The sequence below is a fragment of the Hemiscyllium ocellatum genome, chromosome 28 (genome assembly GCF_020745735.1).
Source record: "Hemiscyllium ocellatum isolate sHemOce1 chromosome 28, sHemOce1.pat.X.cur, whole genome shotgun sequence".
Lineage (NCBI taxonomy): Eukaryota > Metazoa > Chordata > Chondrichthyes > Orectolobiformes > Hemiscylliidae > Hemiscyllium > Hemiscyllium ocellatum.
Genome location: NC_083428.1, coordinates 35,554,610 through 35,572,570, shown reverse-complemented (window position 1 = coordinate 35,572,570; position 17,961 = coordinate 35,554,610). Strand labels below are relative to the sequence as shown.

Genomic DNA, 17,961 nt, shown 5'->3' with positions numbered 1-17,961 from the left:
ATGGCACATTGATGAACTTAATGATCAGAAATAAACTTGTTAAAGCATTACTTCACAATATATTATAATCTTCCTGAAATACTTTGCCTTTCCATCAGAAGCCACTGATCTTTGCTGAGATCATTACATTAGAGACAAAAAAACTGCAGATACTGGAATCGAAAGTAGACAAGCAGGAAACTGGAAGAACACAGCAAGCCAGGCAGCATCAAGAGGTGCTGAAGTCAACACTGGGGACCAGTCCTGAAGAAGCCAAAACATTGACTTCTCCACCTCGTGATGCTGCATTCATCTAGCCTTCTGCTTGTCTACTTGAGATCATTACGTTAGCCAAAAGTGTGTTACTAGACTGAGGACTTCGGACTGGAGTCTAATTTGTTTCCTTCAACAACAAAGTATGCACATTCAACTTCTAGCAATGGCATTGAACAGTGATCTGAAACAGGAATCTAATTACCTGTACTGACTTCAGTAAGGTACAAATGAGAGTTGAGAGAGAACAAATCCTGAATGAGGCACAGCCCACATGTGTGTGAATCTGGAAACCTGGAGTATTTAGAGAATTCTGTGCAGGAGGAAAGAGATGCTTTCTGCATTTGCTTTGGTTCATAGTTTTTAAGGCCTTTTTTGTGGTATATAATTTGTACGGCCAAATACTTCAGGTTCTACTGATAAATTGCTGAAGATCAAGGTCCCAGCATTTCAGCTTCAACTGAGCAGAGGGAGGGGAGTTTCAGTTTAACAGCTACAGGTGTCTACTGACTGTGTGAACAAATCAAAGAGTGACACAGGGAAGTGGTGTTTTAATGAGTTCATGATTTTAATAATTGTACCTTTTTTTGGAAGAAGTGTGGAGTTTGCACATTCTTCCCAAGTCTGCATGGTGCTCGTTTCCTCCCACAGTTTAAAGATGCACTAGTTAGGAGGACTGACCATGATAAATTGCCCATAGTGTCCCAGGACATGTAGGTTAGATGGGTTAGCCATGGGAATGTAGGGTTATATGATAAAGGGAGGTGGGTGTGGGTAGGATGCTCTTCGGAGGGTCGGTCAATAGGCCGAACGACCTTCTTCCATTCTGTTGGATTCTATAATTCCACGAAAAGAGATTAACTGAGAAACAACAGGAATAAGTGGAATCAGGGCCAATAAAGACCACAAGATGAAAGGAATAGGCCGTTTGGCCCTTTCAGCCTGCTCCAATCATGGCTCATCTGACATTCCCACAATCTTCGATTCCCAAAATGGTTAGGAATCTATCTCAACCATAAATATACACAAGGGCTCTGCTTTACAGCTCTCTGCAGCAAGGAATTCCAAAGTCTCAGAATCCACAGAAAAAAATCCCTCTTCGTCACAGTCTTAAAATTTGTGACTCTTTATTCTGAGACTAGGCATTCTGGCTCTAGACCCCTATGAGGGGTAACATTCTGTGAGCATTTACCCTGTCAAGCCTCTTGAGAATCCTATATGTTTCAATTAGATAATCTCTCATTCTTCTAAACTCCAGTGAGTGGAGTCCCACTCTGTTTAGTCTTTGCTCATGAGATAATTCTTCTATTTTAGAGATTATCCTAGTGAACCTTTTCTTAACATGAAATAATATTTTTCGTGAAATAAGGGGACCAAAACTGCTCAGTGAACTCAAGATGTGGTCTCTCCAACACCTGTACAGTTGCAAAAAGACATCCCTATTCTTATACTCCAGCCTCCTTGAAATATGGGCCAACATTCCATTAGCCTTCCTAATTATATGCTGCACCAATGTGCGAGCTTTCTGTGTTTCATGCACAAGTGCCCCAAATCCTTGTGTGTTGCAGCTTTCTGCAGTTTTTCTCCATTTAAATAATAGTGTTCTTTTGTTCTCCCTTCCAAAATAAACAACTTCACATTCTCCAACATTATACTCCATTTGCCGACTTTTTGCCCACTTCTTGTATCCATTCCACAACCTGCTTTTCCATCTTATTTTGTGTTGCCCACAAATTTGGCTTTAAAGGAATATAAGCAAGCAAAGCGGGGTAAAAAATGTAAAACCAAAAAGGAGCAAACACATTTAGGACAGTACTATAGGCTCTGCAACAGGGAGAAGGAAATTGAACAGATAATGAGGCAAATTTCAGAGAAGTGTAAAAGTAATAGGGTAAATAATAGTAGGGGATTTCAACTTTCCGAACACTAAGTGGGATAGTTGTAGCATGAAAGGGTTTGGAAGGAGCAGAGTTCTTAAAAGACATCAAGGAGAGTTTTTTAAGTCACTATGTAGGAGAAAGGAGGGGTGATCCTGGATTTAATTTTACTTAATGAAATGAGGCATGTGGTTGAAGTATCAGTGGGAAGCATTTTGGAGACAGTGATCATAACTCCATTAGACTCAGGTTTGTTATGAAGAGGACATGGATGAAACAAAAATCAAATTTCTAAACTGGGCGGAGAAGACCAATTTTAATAAGATCAGGTATGATTTGGCCAGAAAGGACTAGGAGCAGATATGTTTAGGTAAATCAGAGCAGTGGGAGTCATTCAAGCAGGAAGTAAGGGGAGTACAGGAGCAAATGTTCCAATAAAGACAAAAGTAGGACCAACAAATCCTGAGAACCATGGATATCTAAGGACATTCAAGACTCGATAAAGAGAAAATGGGAAGCTTACAGCAGATACTGAGGCCTCAAAATAGCAGAAGCCCTACAGAAATAAAGAATGTGCAAGGTGAAGCTTAGAAAGGAAATTAAGAGAGCAAAAAAAATGGGGAGGCCAGAATAATCGCATGCAAAATCAAGGAAATTCATAAGCTATTTTAAAGAATAAAAGGATAACTAGGAAAAGATAGTCTACAAACACCTGAAGGAGCAGCGCTCCAAATAAACCTGTTACACCTGTTGTGAGATTTTCAACTTTGTACATCCTAGTCCAACACCGGCATCTCCAAATTCGAAAAAAGTAAGGTCCATTAAGGACCACAGGGATAATTTTTGTGTGGAGCAATAGGTTCTAGCAAGATTATAAAGAAACACTCTGTATCAGTGCTTACCACGAAAAGGGACGATGTGGGTATTGACAACAGGGAAGAGAACTGTATTGCACAAATAAATTAGCATAGCTAGGGAGGAGGTTCTGAGTGATCTGGCAGGCTTAAAAGTAAATAAATCTTTAAGGTGGACTCTCCAACGCTATTGAATGAGGCAAGGAGGAAATAGCAATGGCAATAGTTTTCAATTCCTCCCTGTCCACAGGAGAGTTACCAGAGTACTGGAGGACAGCCAATGTGGACCATTATTCAAGAAGGGAGCAAGGAACAAACCAGGCAATTACATGCTACTCAGTCTAACCTCAGTGGTGGGATAACTATTGGAAGCAATTCTGAGAGATAGAATTAATCTGCCCTTGAAGAGGCATGGATTAATCAAGAATAGTCAGCATGGTTTTGTTAAGGGCAGGTCTTGTCTGACCAAACTGATTGAAATTTTCAAAGAGTTAACAAGGTGTGTTGATGAGGGTAAACCATTCAGCTTAGTCCATTTGGATTTCAGCAAGGTTTTTGATATGATTCCACATAGACGACTGATAACAAATTTAAGAGGTCATGGGATTCAAAGAAATTTGGCTAATTAGATTCAGAATTGGCTGAGTAGCAGGAAACAGGAGGTGATGGTCAAGCTGTGGTTCTGTGATTGGAAGCCTGTGTCCAGTGGGGTTCTGCAAGGATCAATGTTAGGGTCTTTGCTGTTTGCAATATATGTAAACAATTCAGACCTGAAGGTAGGAGTTTCGTCAGTAAGTTTGTGGATGATATGAAAATTGGAAGTGTGGTAGACACCCACGGTTTGGATTTGGCACACTACTACATTGAGTGGTGCCTTTATTAAGCCACCAGATCTTAGATAATCTTATATGAACTAAATACATTCACTATAACATCTAATTTTGTCACCTTATATTGAATATCCTCTTATCACAAATTACGAATAAGCCACCAGAAACATTTAGGAAAAAGAAATCAGAACAATGGACTTCAGTTCATTCTTACATCGGTTTCTAAAAGATTGTACATGCTAGTTTCTGCCACTTCTTTGGACTCGTCAAATTTCTCCATGGCTTGTTTGATCTCTTCGTCAGGGATTTTACCCTGTCGTTTCTTCTTGTAGTCATAGTCCAGGCGTCGACCCTCCAACTTCTTCAAGTGATGCTACAATATCAAAATGGATATGTAATATGCAATAATATCTAAAATATTCTCACACAATAGTCTTTGTTTCTTTTTTCTTGAAGATTCATGCATAGTTCCAGGCAATTCCCAAATTATGAACATCTGACTTATGAATGCTCATACTTAAAATTAATATTAATATGAAATCTCATTTGTAAGGACTCGACATGTGAATGTTTACTCATACTTACAAACAGCGACTTTGTAATGTACTGAATTGTCTTCTGGTATGTGTACAACTGACTTACAAATGTACCCAGGAACCAGTTTCTAAACTGCAGACTGCCTGTGCTTTTAGTCTGCATAAAGCTATTGATGCCAACAGTCCACAAATACCTTACTCACTTAATCATTCTTATATGACTCCAGATACCAAGTCTTGCAGACTATAGGACCTTTGAGATAGAAACATTATTGTTTACACATACACTCCTTCCAGCATGGGACCATGAAGTAATAATGTTTGCTCATCCCTTTCTCTCTGAGGAGCGCTACCAATTGCTGCATCCCCAGTGACACCAGTTCTCTCAGCATAGACCAAGGTTTAACCTTTCGGCTTTTGCATTATGTAGCTGGGGAGCAATACACAACATTAATTCTAAGCTATATAGAAATCAAATAAATTCATTCATGCAGTGAAATACTATTTGATCAATGTTTACTCTGGTTTTTTTTACCCTTTCAGTGCTGACTTTTTAATGCGACAGTTCACTGGAGAGTAAGGTTTTTCAAAATCAAGGTCACTACTTCTCCATGGTCAACTGACTGAGCTGACCAATTTGCTTTTATGTTATGTTTGGTAGGCAGAATATTCAGTCAACATGGAAAAGTTAAAAGTAACTGCCAACTTGGATTCCAAACCAGTCCCTTTAGAAGATGGTGTCATTGTATCAATGCTCCCCATTAGGACAGAACAGAGACACAGACAAGAACAATGTAATCACCATCAAACCAGAATGTACTCTTCAGTTTCTTCTGCAATTATATGCTCAGCTTCTCTTTTCTTTAGGTTCATAACCTATGATAACAATTAGAAAATCTATCTCTAGGCTTCTGATGGGGCTGTTTTTCTGCCTGTTTCAAGCTGAATGCAAAAATGATCTTGACAATTTTGCTCCATGAGCAGTAGAGCAGCAAATAAGTGTCTTTCCCTCAATGTCAGTGAGATGATATACAAGTAAATAGGCCATGAACTTATTCTCAGCTGAATGGACTATCAAAAAGTGCAGCATACCAGTGCCCTGAATGAACATCACATTCCACCATCAAGTATTTTTCTCATAGAATCATAGAAGACACCAGCATGGGCTCTGTTCCCGTCCACAGATTTTGAGCAACATACAAACAGGACAGGTTACCCAGCTCCTTGATCCTGTAATGCCATTCAGCTAAATCTTTGCAGATCTTATTTGCAATTACCTGTCGTGGTCAAATTCCCTTAAAAATATTTGAACAGAAATCAATCTCATTTGTAAAACCATTACTGATCCACTGAAGCATCACCTTCTATCCAACTTAGGGACACACAGCTGACCCTTGCAAATTTCTAGCCATACAATCATTAACATTCAGGAGAGATGTTCCCCCACCTTTGGTGAGATGTCATGTCTAACTAAAAAAGAGCCTGAGCATTGAGAAAAAGACATAGACAGATAACTTCCCACAGCGAATTTGTTTTGTTTTTGTGAGGCTGGTGCATGGTAGCGTTCTCTTCATTTTTCACAGACGATTGCGGCTGATCCTGAAGTGTTGGGATCATAATGGGTGATCTATATCTAACATCTGAAGACAGCAAATGGTGGGAAACAGCAGACTCCATGTATCTTGCAGCTCTTCATATTATGTTAATTGGCAAATAAAATGGATACCTTAGTACATCGACTTACCTTACGCAAAACAGGTTCTAAACATCAAATGCAATAAACTAGATATTTTATCTTGGCTTTAGAGAAATTTGGTCTATTGGTAGTTCTCATTATTAAGTACTTGGGTTTGTCACTTAAGTACTTATCATGGTTTCACTGAACTCTGGTTTCATGACAAATGTAGCAGTTTTGACTGTTTTGCTGATTAACTTTGAATGCTGTTTTATCTGAAGAGTCGCATCTTAAACACAAGCTTTAAGCTTCTGCTCTCACTGATGCAGAGAGGTTTCATGTAGATTAAATAACTAGCTTAATTATATAAATTAACTTTTTCAATTAAACCTGCAAATTTGCCTTCCCATTTTTTCACATTTCATTGATCAAGTTCAAAAATAATTACATAACTCATATTTGATTTAAAGGATTGGTTGATATTGATATATCCAATACCTGCACAGATTTCCAGGTGATTTGTTCATTTTATTGTGCATTTGTACAAATTCAGTTTGGATTATATTGCAGCACAACTAATCAGTTTAGAATAAGCAGCCCGCTCTAGGAATGAACTCTCATTAAACTTCTCCTCCTTTCTAACCTTGAACCTTTATCTTGAGGTATATATACTGCAGAAACACTGTACTACTGCACAACAATCTTTGCACTTTTAGTCTGAAACTACCAGTATGAACATTTTTTTTCGACACACTGTATGTGCTTGAAATGGACCATGAAGGGCTTATGCTCGAAACGTCGAATTCTCTATTCCTGAGATGCTGCCTGACCTGCTGTGCTTTGACCAGCAACACATTTGCAGCCATGATTTCACTTCAGCAGAGCAAATTCAAAACTTTCCCCTTGCATTAATTATCGGCCTTTCTCAGCATATCTGAATGAACTTGTCTAAATACAAGACTTTCAATCCATGGTAAGAGATAGGGTAGTCTTGGCAATTTTAAATTTAGCTTCCAATGGGTTGCACAAAATCTTTTCTATTGAAATATAATTGCTTGCTGTGTCGGTGAATAAATAGCATGAGGCATTGTTTGATTCAATAAAGGAAATAAACTGTCTGGGAACTACCTAGTAGTGTTGGTTTAAGGACATGTAAATGTTAAAATTGCAAAAGTCTTTATCCAAAGGTTAAAGATGTTTTGCTCCAAGAACTTTTTAATCCAAATGCAAACATGTAATTTTCAGTATCAAGAACAATATTTGAGAGATCAACAAACATTAACTAATTGAATAAAGTGTGCTTCATATGGATAACCCAAACTTGGGTGATAATTCTCAAACATGGATACTTACAATAAATCCACTGACTTGGACAGCTAACTCGACCACACTTCCCCATACCCTGCCTCCTGCAAGAATTCTATTCCATTCTTCAAGTTTCTCCATTATCTATTTTGATGAAGCAACCTTCTAACCAACACTTCTGATAGATCCTCCTTCATCCTCAACAGAGGATTCCTCCCCATCATAGTTAATAGGGGGGACTTTTGGCTTTCACCCAAACCATGACAGGGATTATCTTCTCCAAATCTTCAACCACGAGTCCCTGGATTCAATCATGCTGCAACATTTCAGTTACATGTGTGATGCCACCACCAAACAGTTCCTCCACCTGTCAGTGTCCTTATAGGATCTGCAACTGATGGCGTTCCCTTCCCAACACCCTAATCACCCCAACTTCCTCCCTTTGATTAGGCATCTTTCCATGAAAGTATTGATAATGTAACATCTGCACGTTTGGCTCCTCCGTCAATACTGTCTGAGGTCCCAAACGTATTTTTCAGTTTAAACACCAATTTCCCCATACTGATTTCAATTCTCTATATTACAGTCACTGCTTATAATGTCAGCCACTTGACATTGGGGACAGCACATACATAATTATGGAACGCCTCCATTCAGTTGCAGAAGCACTGAAATTAGGAACAAGAGTAGACCATTTGGCCTTTCAAGACCAATCTGCCATTTAATAAGATCATAGCTGATCAGGTTGAGTTCTCAACTTCATTTTCTTATCTGTATCTTGGATTCCTCATCTAATTCATTTAAATAAATTCAATGATCCAGCCTCTGTTGCTTCTTACGAAAGAGAATTCTACTGACTAATGACATTCAGAAGAAATTTCTCCTCATCCACACCTTAAATGAGAGAACTCTTATCTAAACTGTGCCCCCTATTCTAGTCTCCTCCACCAGAAGATACATACTTACGGTTTCACTCTACTAGGTCACTTCAAGACCTTATACAATCGATAAGATAGTTTTAGAATTAAAGGCCGTCATTTTAATTGTCCATCTTGCTGTCATGCCAACCTTTCCGTGCTTGGATTCCTACAGTGTTCCCGTGAAGCTAATTTAAGCTCTGGGAACAGCATCTTATCTTTCAATTAGGCATTCTACAAATGTCTGAACTTAACAGTGAATTCAACAATTCTAAGCTGTACACATTGCCCACATTTTAGCTCCTTTCCTTTGCACATCTTGGTTTTAGTCTCATTTCTTCCTCGCTTGTGTTTTCAGGTAGTAGCTGTTCATCATTTCACCATTCACACCTCCTCTAGACATATCTTTTGTTTCTTTACTTGTCCCATTACTAATTTCTTCTGGCTGTGCACACTAACCCTTCTTGTCATTTAATCTTTTTTGTCTTCCAATCTATCACAGGCTTTTGTTTTTGACTCACTGTCCGACAGGAAAGGTTGATAGGGTTCCTTTGAAATAGAACTAATTCAGCTTCGGAAACTTGGTCAGCGTGGATGGATTGGACTGAAGTGTCTGTTTCCATGCTGTATGATTCTACAACCTGAAATATTAACTCTCTTACTCCATAGTTGCTGCCTGACGTAAGCATTTTCAGCATTTAGATTTCATATTAGGGCATTCGCGTTGTTTGAGCTGTACATGTACTGTAAATTAGCATACTAAATGTTCTGCTATAAAATTCTGGTCAATGCGTTATCACTTTGAAGAGAATTGGGAATATGGTTTGCCTTCATGATATACACCTATTCAGAGAAATCATAAAAGAGGTGGACTCCACCTCACAGATGATACAAAATGTTAAGGAAAACTGAACTTATGCTACCTAACCTAACACCATATCAAGTTTCCACAGGATATTTTAAAAGGGAGTAAAAGTTCACAAGTGAAAAGATGATTCAATTGTATTCAGAAACCATTGATTTCAAATTAGGTTTCAATCATGTTTCTTCTGGAGTGGGAGGGGAGGGAATCAAAAAGATAGCAGAACGGTAATTTGTTTACCTATAGATGATATTTTACCTGAATTTCTTTGAAATCTTTATCACATAGACCTTGTAAGGGATCAATGAAGTTCTGTTTGACTTCAATATCCAGGGAATCTTTAACCTCAGCCATCCTTTTCATCGATTCACCAACATCAATAAGTGCACCTCCTTAAATCAGAAAATTTAAATTCAAGAATCAATTAAAGTACAGAAAACCGAATAAATCTCTCTTTGATGGATAACAAACCAATACAATCCTTGTATCAAAATATTTTCTCCTGTCTTGCTGGGAAACCGCTTAACACGAAATTTCTCCACAACGTGTCACCTTCAGGAAAACCTTGAATAATAATGAGAATGACCTTGAAAGGTCAGAGCATTGAGTATGGGAGTTGGGAGGTCATGTTGTGGCTGTACAGGACATTGGTTAGGCCACGTTTGGAATGTTATGTGCAATTCTAGTCTCAGAAAGATGTTGTGAAACTTGAAAGGGCTCAGAAAAGACTTACAAGGATTTTGCCAGGGTTGGAGGATTTGAGCTAGAAGGAGAGGCTGAATAGGGGGTTGTTTTCCCTGGAGCTTCAGAGGCTGAGGGGTGACCTTTTAGAGGTTCATAAAATCATGAGGGGCCTGGATAAATAGTCAAGGCCTTTTCCCTGAGGTGGGGGGTGGGGGGAAGACCAGAACTGGATGGCATTGGCATACGTATAGGATGAGGAGGGAAAAATTTAAAAGGGACCAAAGGGGCAAATTTTTCCACGCAGAGGGTGGTACATGTATGGAATGAGCTGCCAGAGAAAGTGGTGGAGGCTGGTACAATGACAACATCTAAAAGGCATTGGATGGGTATATGAATAGGAAGGGTTTAGAGGGATTTGGACCAAGTGCTGACAAATGGCACTAGATTAGGTCGGCATGAACAAGATGGCCCGGAGAGTCTGTTTCCATGCTGTACACCTTTACGACTCAGGAACTATAACCATGAGAGGCTTCACAGTTAAATTCAATGATGACCCCATTTGATTTTCACACAAAAACACTTCCAGAGTCAACAGTTCACAGGGAGTGAGAGGCCTTGTAAAACTTCCCTGTCCCCTTTGGAGTGGTGCTTTATAACTACCAGCTGAAGCTAACTACCTCGGCACAAAGCTGGAATCCGGCTTGAGAAATTTCTGTCTGTGTGTATCTGTTTCATAGTGAGTGGTGCTTTTGGTAACTGAACCACCGGAACGATCTACAAGATTGCAGTTATTAACAGTCAGCTCTGCTCATCTGATTTGAGATATACAGAGATCTGGGATGTACACAGGTACAAGGGAACATCTCAACTTAAGGTAAATGTCAACTTTTAAGATAAACTTTTATTTAAGAGAAAAATATACTGTTGAGTAAATCAACAATAAGCACTCCAGAAAATATTATTCCTTCTGGAAGCTTCCCGATAAGTATCTACTATTAAGAAAGTATTAATTTAGAGTCAAGTTAAATAATCTTTTTAAATAAACTTGGAAGTTATTTTTAATGCATCTTTCTTTTGCTCTGATGGAATCTTGCCACAAACATACTCAACAAGATAAATGACAAAATGCCACAACGCTCAATATAACACTTCTGAAATTGATCTCTTGCAGAAATGTCAGTTGCTCAGTTTATGTACTTTTGGGGAAGAATTTAGCCTTCCCAGCACACCCATAACAGAAACACCAGAGTCAGTTAAGAATGAGCACAGTAAATCACTGGAAGTAAGTGTTGGCAAACAATTCTAAGTGTGATGCTGGAAAAGCACAGTTGGTCAGGCAGCAACCGAGGAGCACGAGAATTGACATTTCGAGCACAAGCATTTCATCAGCCTAACTGGCTGTGCTTTTCCAGAAACGCACTTTTTGACTCTGATCTCCAGCATCTGCAGTCCTCACTTTCTCCTAAACAATTCTAAGGCACAATAAATTAACCTCCCGAATGATATGGATTGTCATACTAATTCTATGAGCTGTCTCCGTATTTAAGTTATTGTTTTCCCCTTTTCTTTCTTCCTTCAAGGGTTCATATCCTTTTGGAGGGTGAAGAGCAAATTTATTATCAAATATGGTCACTCTGAGCAGTCTCAACCTTTCCCGTCACCTCATGATTTCCTTCCCACGATCCCTCGAATTCTGTAGGATAGTTTCCCATCTCAATTCATTCACCCCCTATCCCTTAGCTGAAAGAAATAACCATTTCTGTGACATACAGTGCAATTCAATTCTAATTCATGCTGCGCTGTGATATATTTAGACAATATTTTATAATGAGCACACCTGCACAAGTAACAATCACAGTATTGATTTGCGTGTTCGTAAAATGACATAACGAACAAAATACAATCCTGACAGTTTTGACCCTAAAACCTCTAGCACCAACTGACATTTTACCATTAAGCATGGTTTTTAAATAAATATTAATCAAAGTAATTCACTCACCAAAATTTGATTCTTCACCCAGATCCTTCCCAAATTTTATCATGGATTCTCCGAGAAGTCCTTCTGGTTGAGGGTAGCCTGGATTTTTTACCTGACCACGAATCTTTGACACAGTGTTCAGCATGGTTAGTTTAGCTCTGGATGCTGTGTAAAGATGCAATTAATGAATTTTGGCAATTATAGGATTTCAACCACAATAATTTTCAGTAAAATGAATAGTAGCTGACAATCGTTCAGTGCTTACATAATAATGCAAGAAACATCAAATGGAAATTTAAAGGACAATACAGTACAATTTTTCATATTCATAAAATTGAATGTTGTCCCTTATATTTTCAACTTAAAGATGTACACTCATCTGAGCTGAAAAATCTAGCATATATTAAGTGCCGTACCTATCCAAATTTGGGTACATCAGGAGAGAGGAGTTTGAACTGCATATTAGGGTGGAATACAGGTTTTGGCGTTATCAGTAGATACAACTTGCTGTCATGAATTAAGAGTTCCACATGAGAAGGGTAGTGAGCACTAAAGCTGCTTTTCTCCTGCTGGTGCTGCTGACTACTTGACACAGATTTTCTACAAAAATAAGTTCAAGTGTTAAACATGAGTTAATACTGGTTACAAGCCTGTCCTTGATAATGGTGGGAGCACTTTGAAGAAATATGGTGTCAGATAGTGAATTTCACACAAGTTTGCAAAACACCAATCTCATCCATCTGGCTTCTCAATGTAAATTAAATTTGATAAATCCAGCCACCAGCAAGATCTCATCATAAGGTGTGTTCTCCAGCAATACAGGCACAAACTATCTTGGATGTTGCAAACCTGAACAGAAGATATGAAATGCTGGAAATAAATATTCATTTGGTCAGGCAGAATGGCAAGAAATACCATTAGATCAGTTAACTTTTATCAGAACTGAAGATAGACAGGGATGCATAAGGTTTTTAAAGAGAAGGTTTACGATTGGGTGGAGGGCAGGTTAGATTAAATAACTAAAGTTTATATATTGCAAAAGCTTTCATCTGTATAGTAAAGAAATAAAATACATATCCATACATGATGTGAATGAATTCCTAGCGGCCATCTGAAATCAACATGAAACAACAAGGAAGCAAGCAAAACAAGATCAAACCAAGGCACAACAATGTTAACATAACATCCCAATGTGAAAGATAAAGACTGGTTGCCATTGCACCAGAGGATTCATTAGAAAGAAACTACTGATACTGGCTTAACCTAAGGATCACCATGCCTCAGGAGCAGGGCAAAGTGGAGAAGGTGGAACATTCACAGTGACCTCAGTCAGTTTGGGAACAGGCATCATTCTCCACCACAAACAGTTGTCCAGCCAACTGAGCTAATCATCCCAATGTGAATCACTAATTACATTCTGTAATGACAACATCCTAAGATTGTGTCATAGATTTTAAGCTAAGGGCCTGTAGTATTAAAAGCATTAAATCAAATAATTTGTATGCAGGTTTCGAAATTTAGATTCAAGTGTTGAACAGAAGAAATGTTGATTTAAGGGCTTGTTTGCAGTGCACTTGGTATAAAATAGATGTGAAGGAAGTCACCAAGGCCATTCAAAAATTCAGCAATGAGTACCGCATTTTACAATGTTATCTTTTCAGGGTACACAGGAAGCCAGAAATGGCTATCAGCATCAACCAACAAATAAATACATTCCTTCAGGAATTGCATGTTTATCTTGCTTTAAACTAAATTCACAACTTCCTCTAATGAACTATTGAGTAAAAGCACTACCTAATTGTAGCACCATCATCCAAAGAAAGGCCCAGGATTGTTTCTAGTCTGTGCTGAGTTAAGCTAAGTTCAAGTTTCCTGCTTTTGATTGTTATCCAGTAATTACTGACAGGAATTGGTCTTTGGTTGTGTGAGGTGAGAACAGGATTGAATGTGGCTGGCTCTTTGCAATTCCATGGTTAAACAGCCTGTCATTATTTAATGCTGAAGTCACTCTAAGAGGCACAGAGCGGATGCTGAGCCCTGGGGAAACCGCAAATTTTAGTAGTCAACATCTTTGGCTGAGGTTGAGAGAAATCTATCAGGCACATCTGTCATAACAGCAAAGGATTTGAATCATCAGAAGCTCTTTCCTGTAATGTAAGCAGGTCATAAAGTAAATATGTGCAGCTCGACAAGTGTTTTAATACTACTTTCTAAACTTTGGTTCTAAGTGGGGTCAACAAAATTACTAATGAAATGGTGGGAGAAAAATCCAATTTCTTCCAGTGTACATGATTTCTTTATTTGACAAGGTGGGAGGAGAGAAAAGAGAAACCATGTGGAGACAGAATGGCTAACAGACATGACTAAGAAACCAAGAAACCAATACATTGTCAGCCAAGAATTTTAGAGCCCCTCGCGACAGAATGTATTCCAATAGTTTTTGTTTTCAAAACACAACTGAATTGATAGCTTTTCAGTTGAGGCAAAGTTTTCTAATTTTCAAGATTCTTACAATCTTTAAAATTTTAACTTCAAGAACGGACTGAAAGTTTTAGAGCTGATTCATCAGGAAATGTTTTTCAAAAGCTGAAAAGGAAATTTCTTATCCCTTTGAGGACATGGATCCTGTTTCTCTTTCGCTGACAATATTTAATAAAATGCAGAGCTTCAGAGCGCAAGACGAATGCTTTAAAATTGTTAATCTGAATAATGCCAACATTTTATGTGAAATGTGCTCAAACTGTTTTTTTTAAAATGGAGGAAACCACCTACTCCAGAGTTCAATCATTTACTATGTGACAAAGTGCACAGAGTGCATTACATGGGAACAATATTTGTACAAGATGCAGGGTTGTACACATGCAGTGGTGGCTCTGTTCATAGTTTATGGCCGTAAATCTACAAGCTGTGCAAACGTAAATTGTTTGTTTTAGCCATCAAAGTGCTGGCATCTTTACAATGAGGAAGGGGGTGGAAAAGAGAGAAGGGGGAAGTAGGGAGGGGGTGAGGGAGAGATGGTTAGTGGGGGGGTGGGGAAGGGGATGGGAAGGGTAGAGGGAGAGTGGGAGGGGTAAAAGGGTGTGTAGAGGAAGGGGGTAGAGGAGGGTTGGGGTGGTCACAGGTGCTTGAGGGGGTGAGGGGTTGAAGGGGCAAGGATGGAGAGTTTATGGGAAAAGGTGGCGAGGGGTGTAGGAAAGGGAGGGGATGTAAACGAGTGAGAGGGAAGGGATAAAGGAAAAGGGTAAGGGAGGGGATTAGGGCATGGGGGCATGAGGGACTGAGAGCAATGGGGTGTGAACAAAGTGGATGTGGAGCTGAGAGAGTATGTGTGTGGGAGTGAGACAAGTTTGGGGGGGGGGGGGAAGGTAGAGCGAGAGAGAGAGATGGGGATGAGCAAGGTGTTTGGCAGGCGCAAGGTGAGAGTGTGGAAAGGAAAAGAAAGCACTGGAAACAATAAATTTCTTGAAAATAAATGCGGGATCTCTAGTTCAAGACTGAATAAAATCAGGAGGTATTTAGAGAAAAACGTAGGAGATACTTTTGTAATTAAAACTGTTGAATGTTAAATTAAAATCTGCAGCTGTGAACTGAATAAATAGTTAGTACAGCCTGTTAAAAACGTTCCAGTTTTGTGTAGTAAAACAAAGTGCTGAAGAAACTCAATAAGTCTGGCTATACCTGTGGAAAGAGTAGAAGAATCGACGATACTAGGGAAGGGAAGAGATATAAAGCATCCAGAAACAGGGGAACACCAAGCCCTATGATTACTCTCTCTGGCCTTGATCTCAAGTGTTTCTTAGAAGAACTAACAGTCACATATGGGGATATGGGCTAGATAGTCAAAGAGGCACATATTAAGGCAGGTCTGAAATGAGAGTATGGAAGTTGAGGGACAAGAGACCTAGATAAGGAATTCTAGAGGTTAAGGGCCTTGGCAGTAAAGGAATAGCTATCAATCGTAAAGTAGTTAAAATAATGGATGTTGAAGAAACCAGAATTAGAAGTCCACAGATATCTTGGGTAGTTTGTGGGGTTGGGGGACACTACAGTCATGGAAACAAGGAGAGATGTGAAACCAGAATAAGAAATTTAAATTCAAGACTATCCTTTACCTAAATTACAACAATGAGTACAATTGAAAAATACTTAATTGTCTGGAAAGCACTTTGAAATATCCAGTTGATGAGAAGGACACGATATAAATGAATTTTTTCTAACAGAGGAAACCAACATATGACAGTGAGTGTAGGGAAGATGGGCGAGTGGAAGTTGTGCAAATAAGGACATCAGTAGATATTTGCTGGTTTAAATTTATCAGGATATAGATTGCAGGAGGTTGATGAATGGCATATTCAAATAGCCAAGTCTGGAGGAGATCAAAGGTATGGTTGACTACTTTAGCAGATAAGCTCTGGTAAGGGTCACATCAGGTATCAAGATGGTGAATATTAGTGGCCTTATTCACAGTACAACATTTGGAGTCAAACCCGACACCAAGTTTGCACAATGTGGCTCAGACACAGATAGTTGCCTGGGAGAGAGATGGGAGTTGTTAGATTGGAAACAGTATTCTGTAGCACAGAATTAATTCAATTGTTTTGAATCTCCTAGTATTTAAATGATACCGTATGTCAGACAAGCAATCCGATTGTTTTAGAAACAAAGCAGAATACTGATGCTGCAAAAAGGAGTAAAATGAAAAGGTAATCAAAATATAAGGCCCAGGTGAGATAAAACTAGAATGAAACAAGACTGAGGAAGACAAGGAGTCCATAATTTTGACAGAAATTAAGATGTATGCAAGTAACAGATGCCTGTGGGATTCTGGATTTCAACTTAATGACTTCAACTGAGATGAAGAAGAATATGTAAGCATGTATAATATATGACTTAAGAGTAATAGTGAGCTTCTGCAAACATGCACGCAAATTTGATTGAAACTTCCCTCCTGTGTTAGTGTTACCTCTAGTGCGAAGCAATTTTCATGCATTTTATTTTGAAAAGCAGATATGGAAAATACTACTAAATAGGAATATAATAAGTGCCTACTTAACAGAAGACTATATTTCATATACTTCAACATTTCAGATCATCTTTACCTGGATTCGGTTGAAGGTACTCGGTGGTTTTTGTCAGGACATCAGCCACAGCTTTGCTGGTAATATCCACTTTCTGAAAGCAAATTACAGAAGGATTACTAAAAGTGATCAACAATGTTAGGAGTGTTGAGTAAATTGCATAAGATATTTTGGGTAATGTGAGATCTAACCCTAACCTATCTTGCACTGAGAGAGCACTGGAAGAGTTGAGTCTGGAAGTAACAAAGGTGAATGAAACACTCAGCAACAGACAGACCTAAGACGGGAAATAACGAATGATGAAGTGAAATGGGACTTTTCACCTGGATCTTTTCCATCTCAGAAAAAGTTCTGCTCTTTATCAAAAAGGAGTCAGAGATTGTAGGCAGGGGGTTGAATCCAAAATTAAAGTCAACGAGGGGAATGATACTGGGAAGGGTCAATAAATTGCCCACCAACTCAACATTTAGACTCAGGCACAAAAGAATGTCCATTTGGCCAAGTTGCTGGAATGCTGCAATTTTAATATAACCAGATCTCAGGAAAGTTCTGATCCTTCTCATGTGATAGCAAGGAAATAGAAGTTTGTGAAATTCTCATTTAGGGTCACTTGCAACGGTTGTTAGTAAATTAATGTGAGGCTGAATATTGTAATATTATCTGAATGAATTAACATATATTTGCTTGGCAACTGTTGCACACTATGCTCGTGACTAATTCGTAATAAGAGATATTTGAAACAGTTGGTGCAAATGTTAAGAACAACTTTTGCTTAACAGGGTGGGTCTAGGATGAATTTATGTGCCAAATATTTCAGTATTTTAATTATGCATACTGAAACTGGCTGCACTTGGTTAAACACTCATGTAACAGATTAGGTGTTTTACTTTTTAATATCCAGTAGATGGCAAGAAGTGCATTTCTTTCTTCAGCCTTTTCTACCTGCTGTCCCCAATTTTCTAACACTACATCCTTTGCAAAAAAAAAATACATTCTCAGATTTTAAGGGCGGCACGGTGGCACAGTGGTTAGCACTGCTGCCTCACAGCACCAGAGACCCGGGTTCAATTCCTGACTCGGGCGACTGACTGTGTGGAGTTTGCACATTCTCCC

At 38.8% G+C, this 17,961-nt stretch overlaps 1 protein-coding gene across 1 annotated transcript in view; it reads right to left on the bottom strand.

Moving 5' to 3' along the window:
* The window catches only part of LOC132828956 (endophilin-A2-like), a 128,523-nt gene that overhangs the window by 27,344 nt on the left and 83,218 nt on the right, over positions 1 to 17,961 (bottom strand). The window contains exons 3-6 of the mRNA XM_060846181.1: positions 16,870 to 16,942; positions 11,792 to 11,935; positions 9,367 to 9,500; positions 4,028 to 4,186 (exon numbers count right to left, since the gene is read on the bottom strand). Coding sequence (XP_060702164.1) covers positions 4,028 to 4,186; positions 9,367 to 9,500; positions 11,792 to 11,935; positions 16,870 to 16,942 — 510 coding nt within the window. The remainder of the gene's footprint in view (positions 1 to 4,027; positions 4,187 to 9,366; positions 9,501 to 11,791; positions 11,936 to 16,869; positions 16,943 to 17,961) is intronic.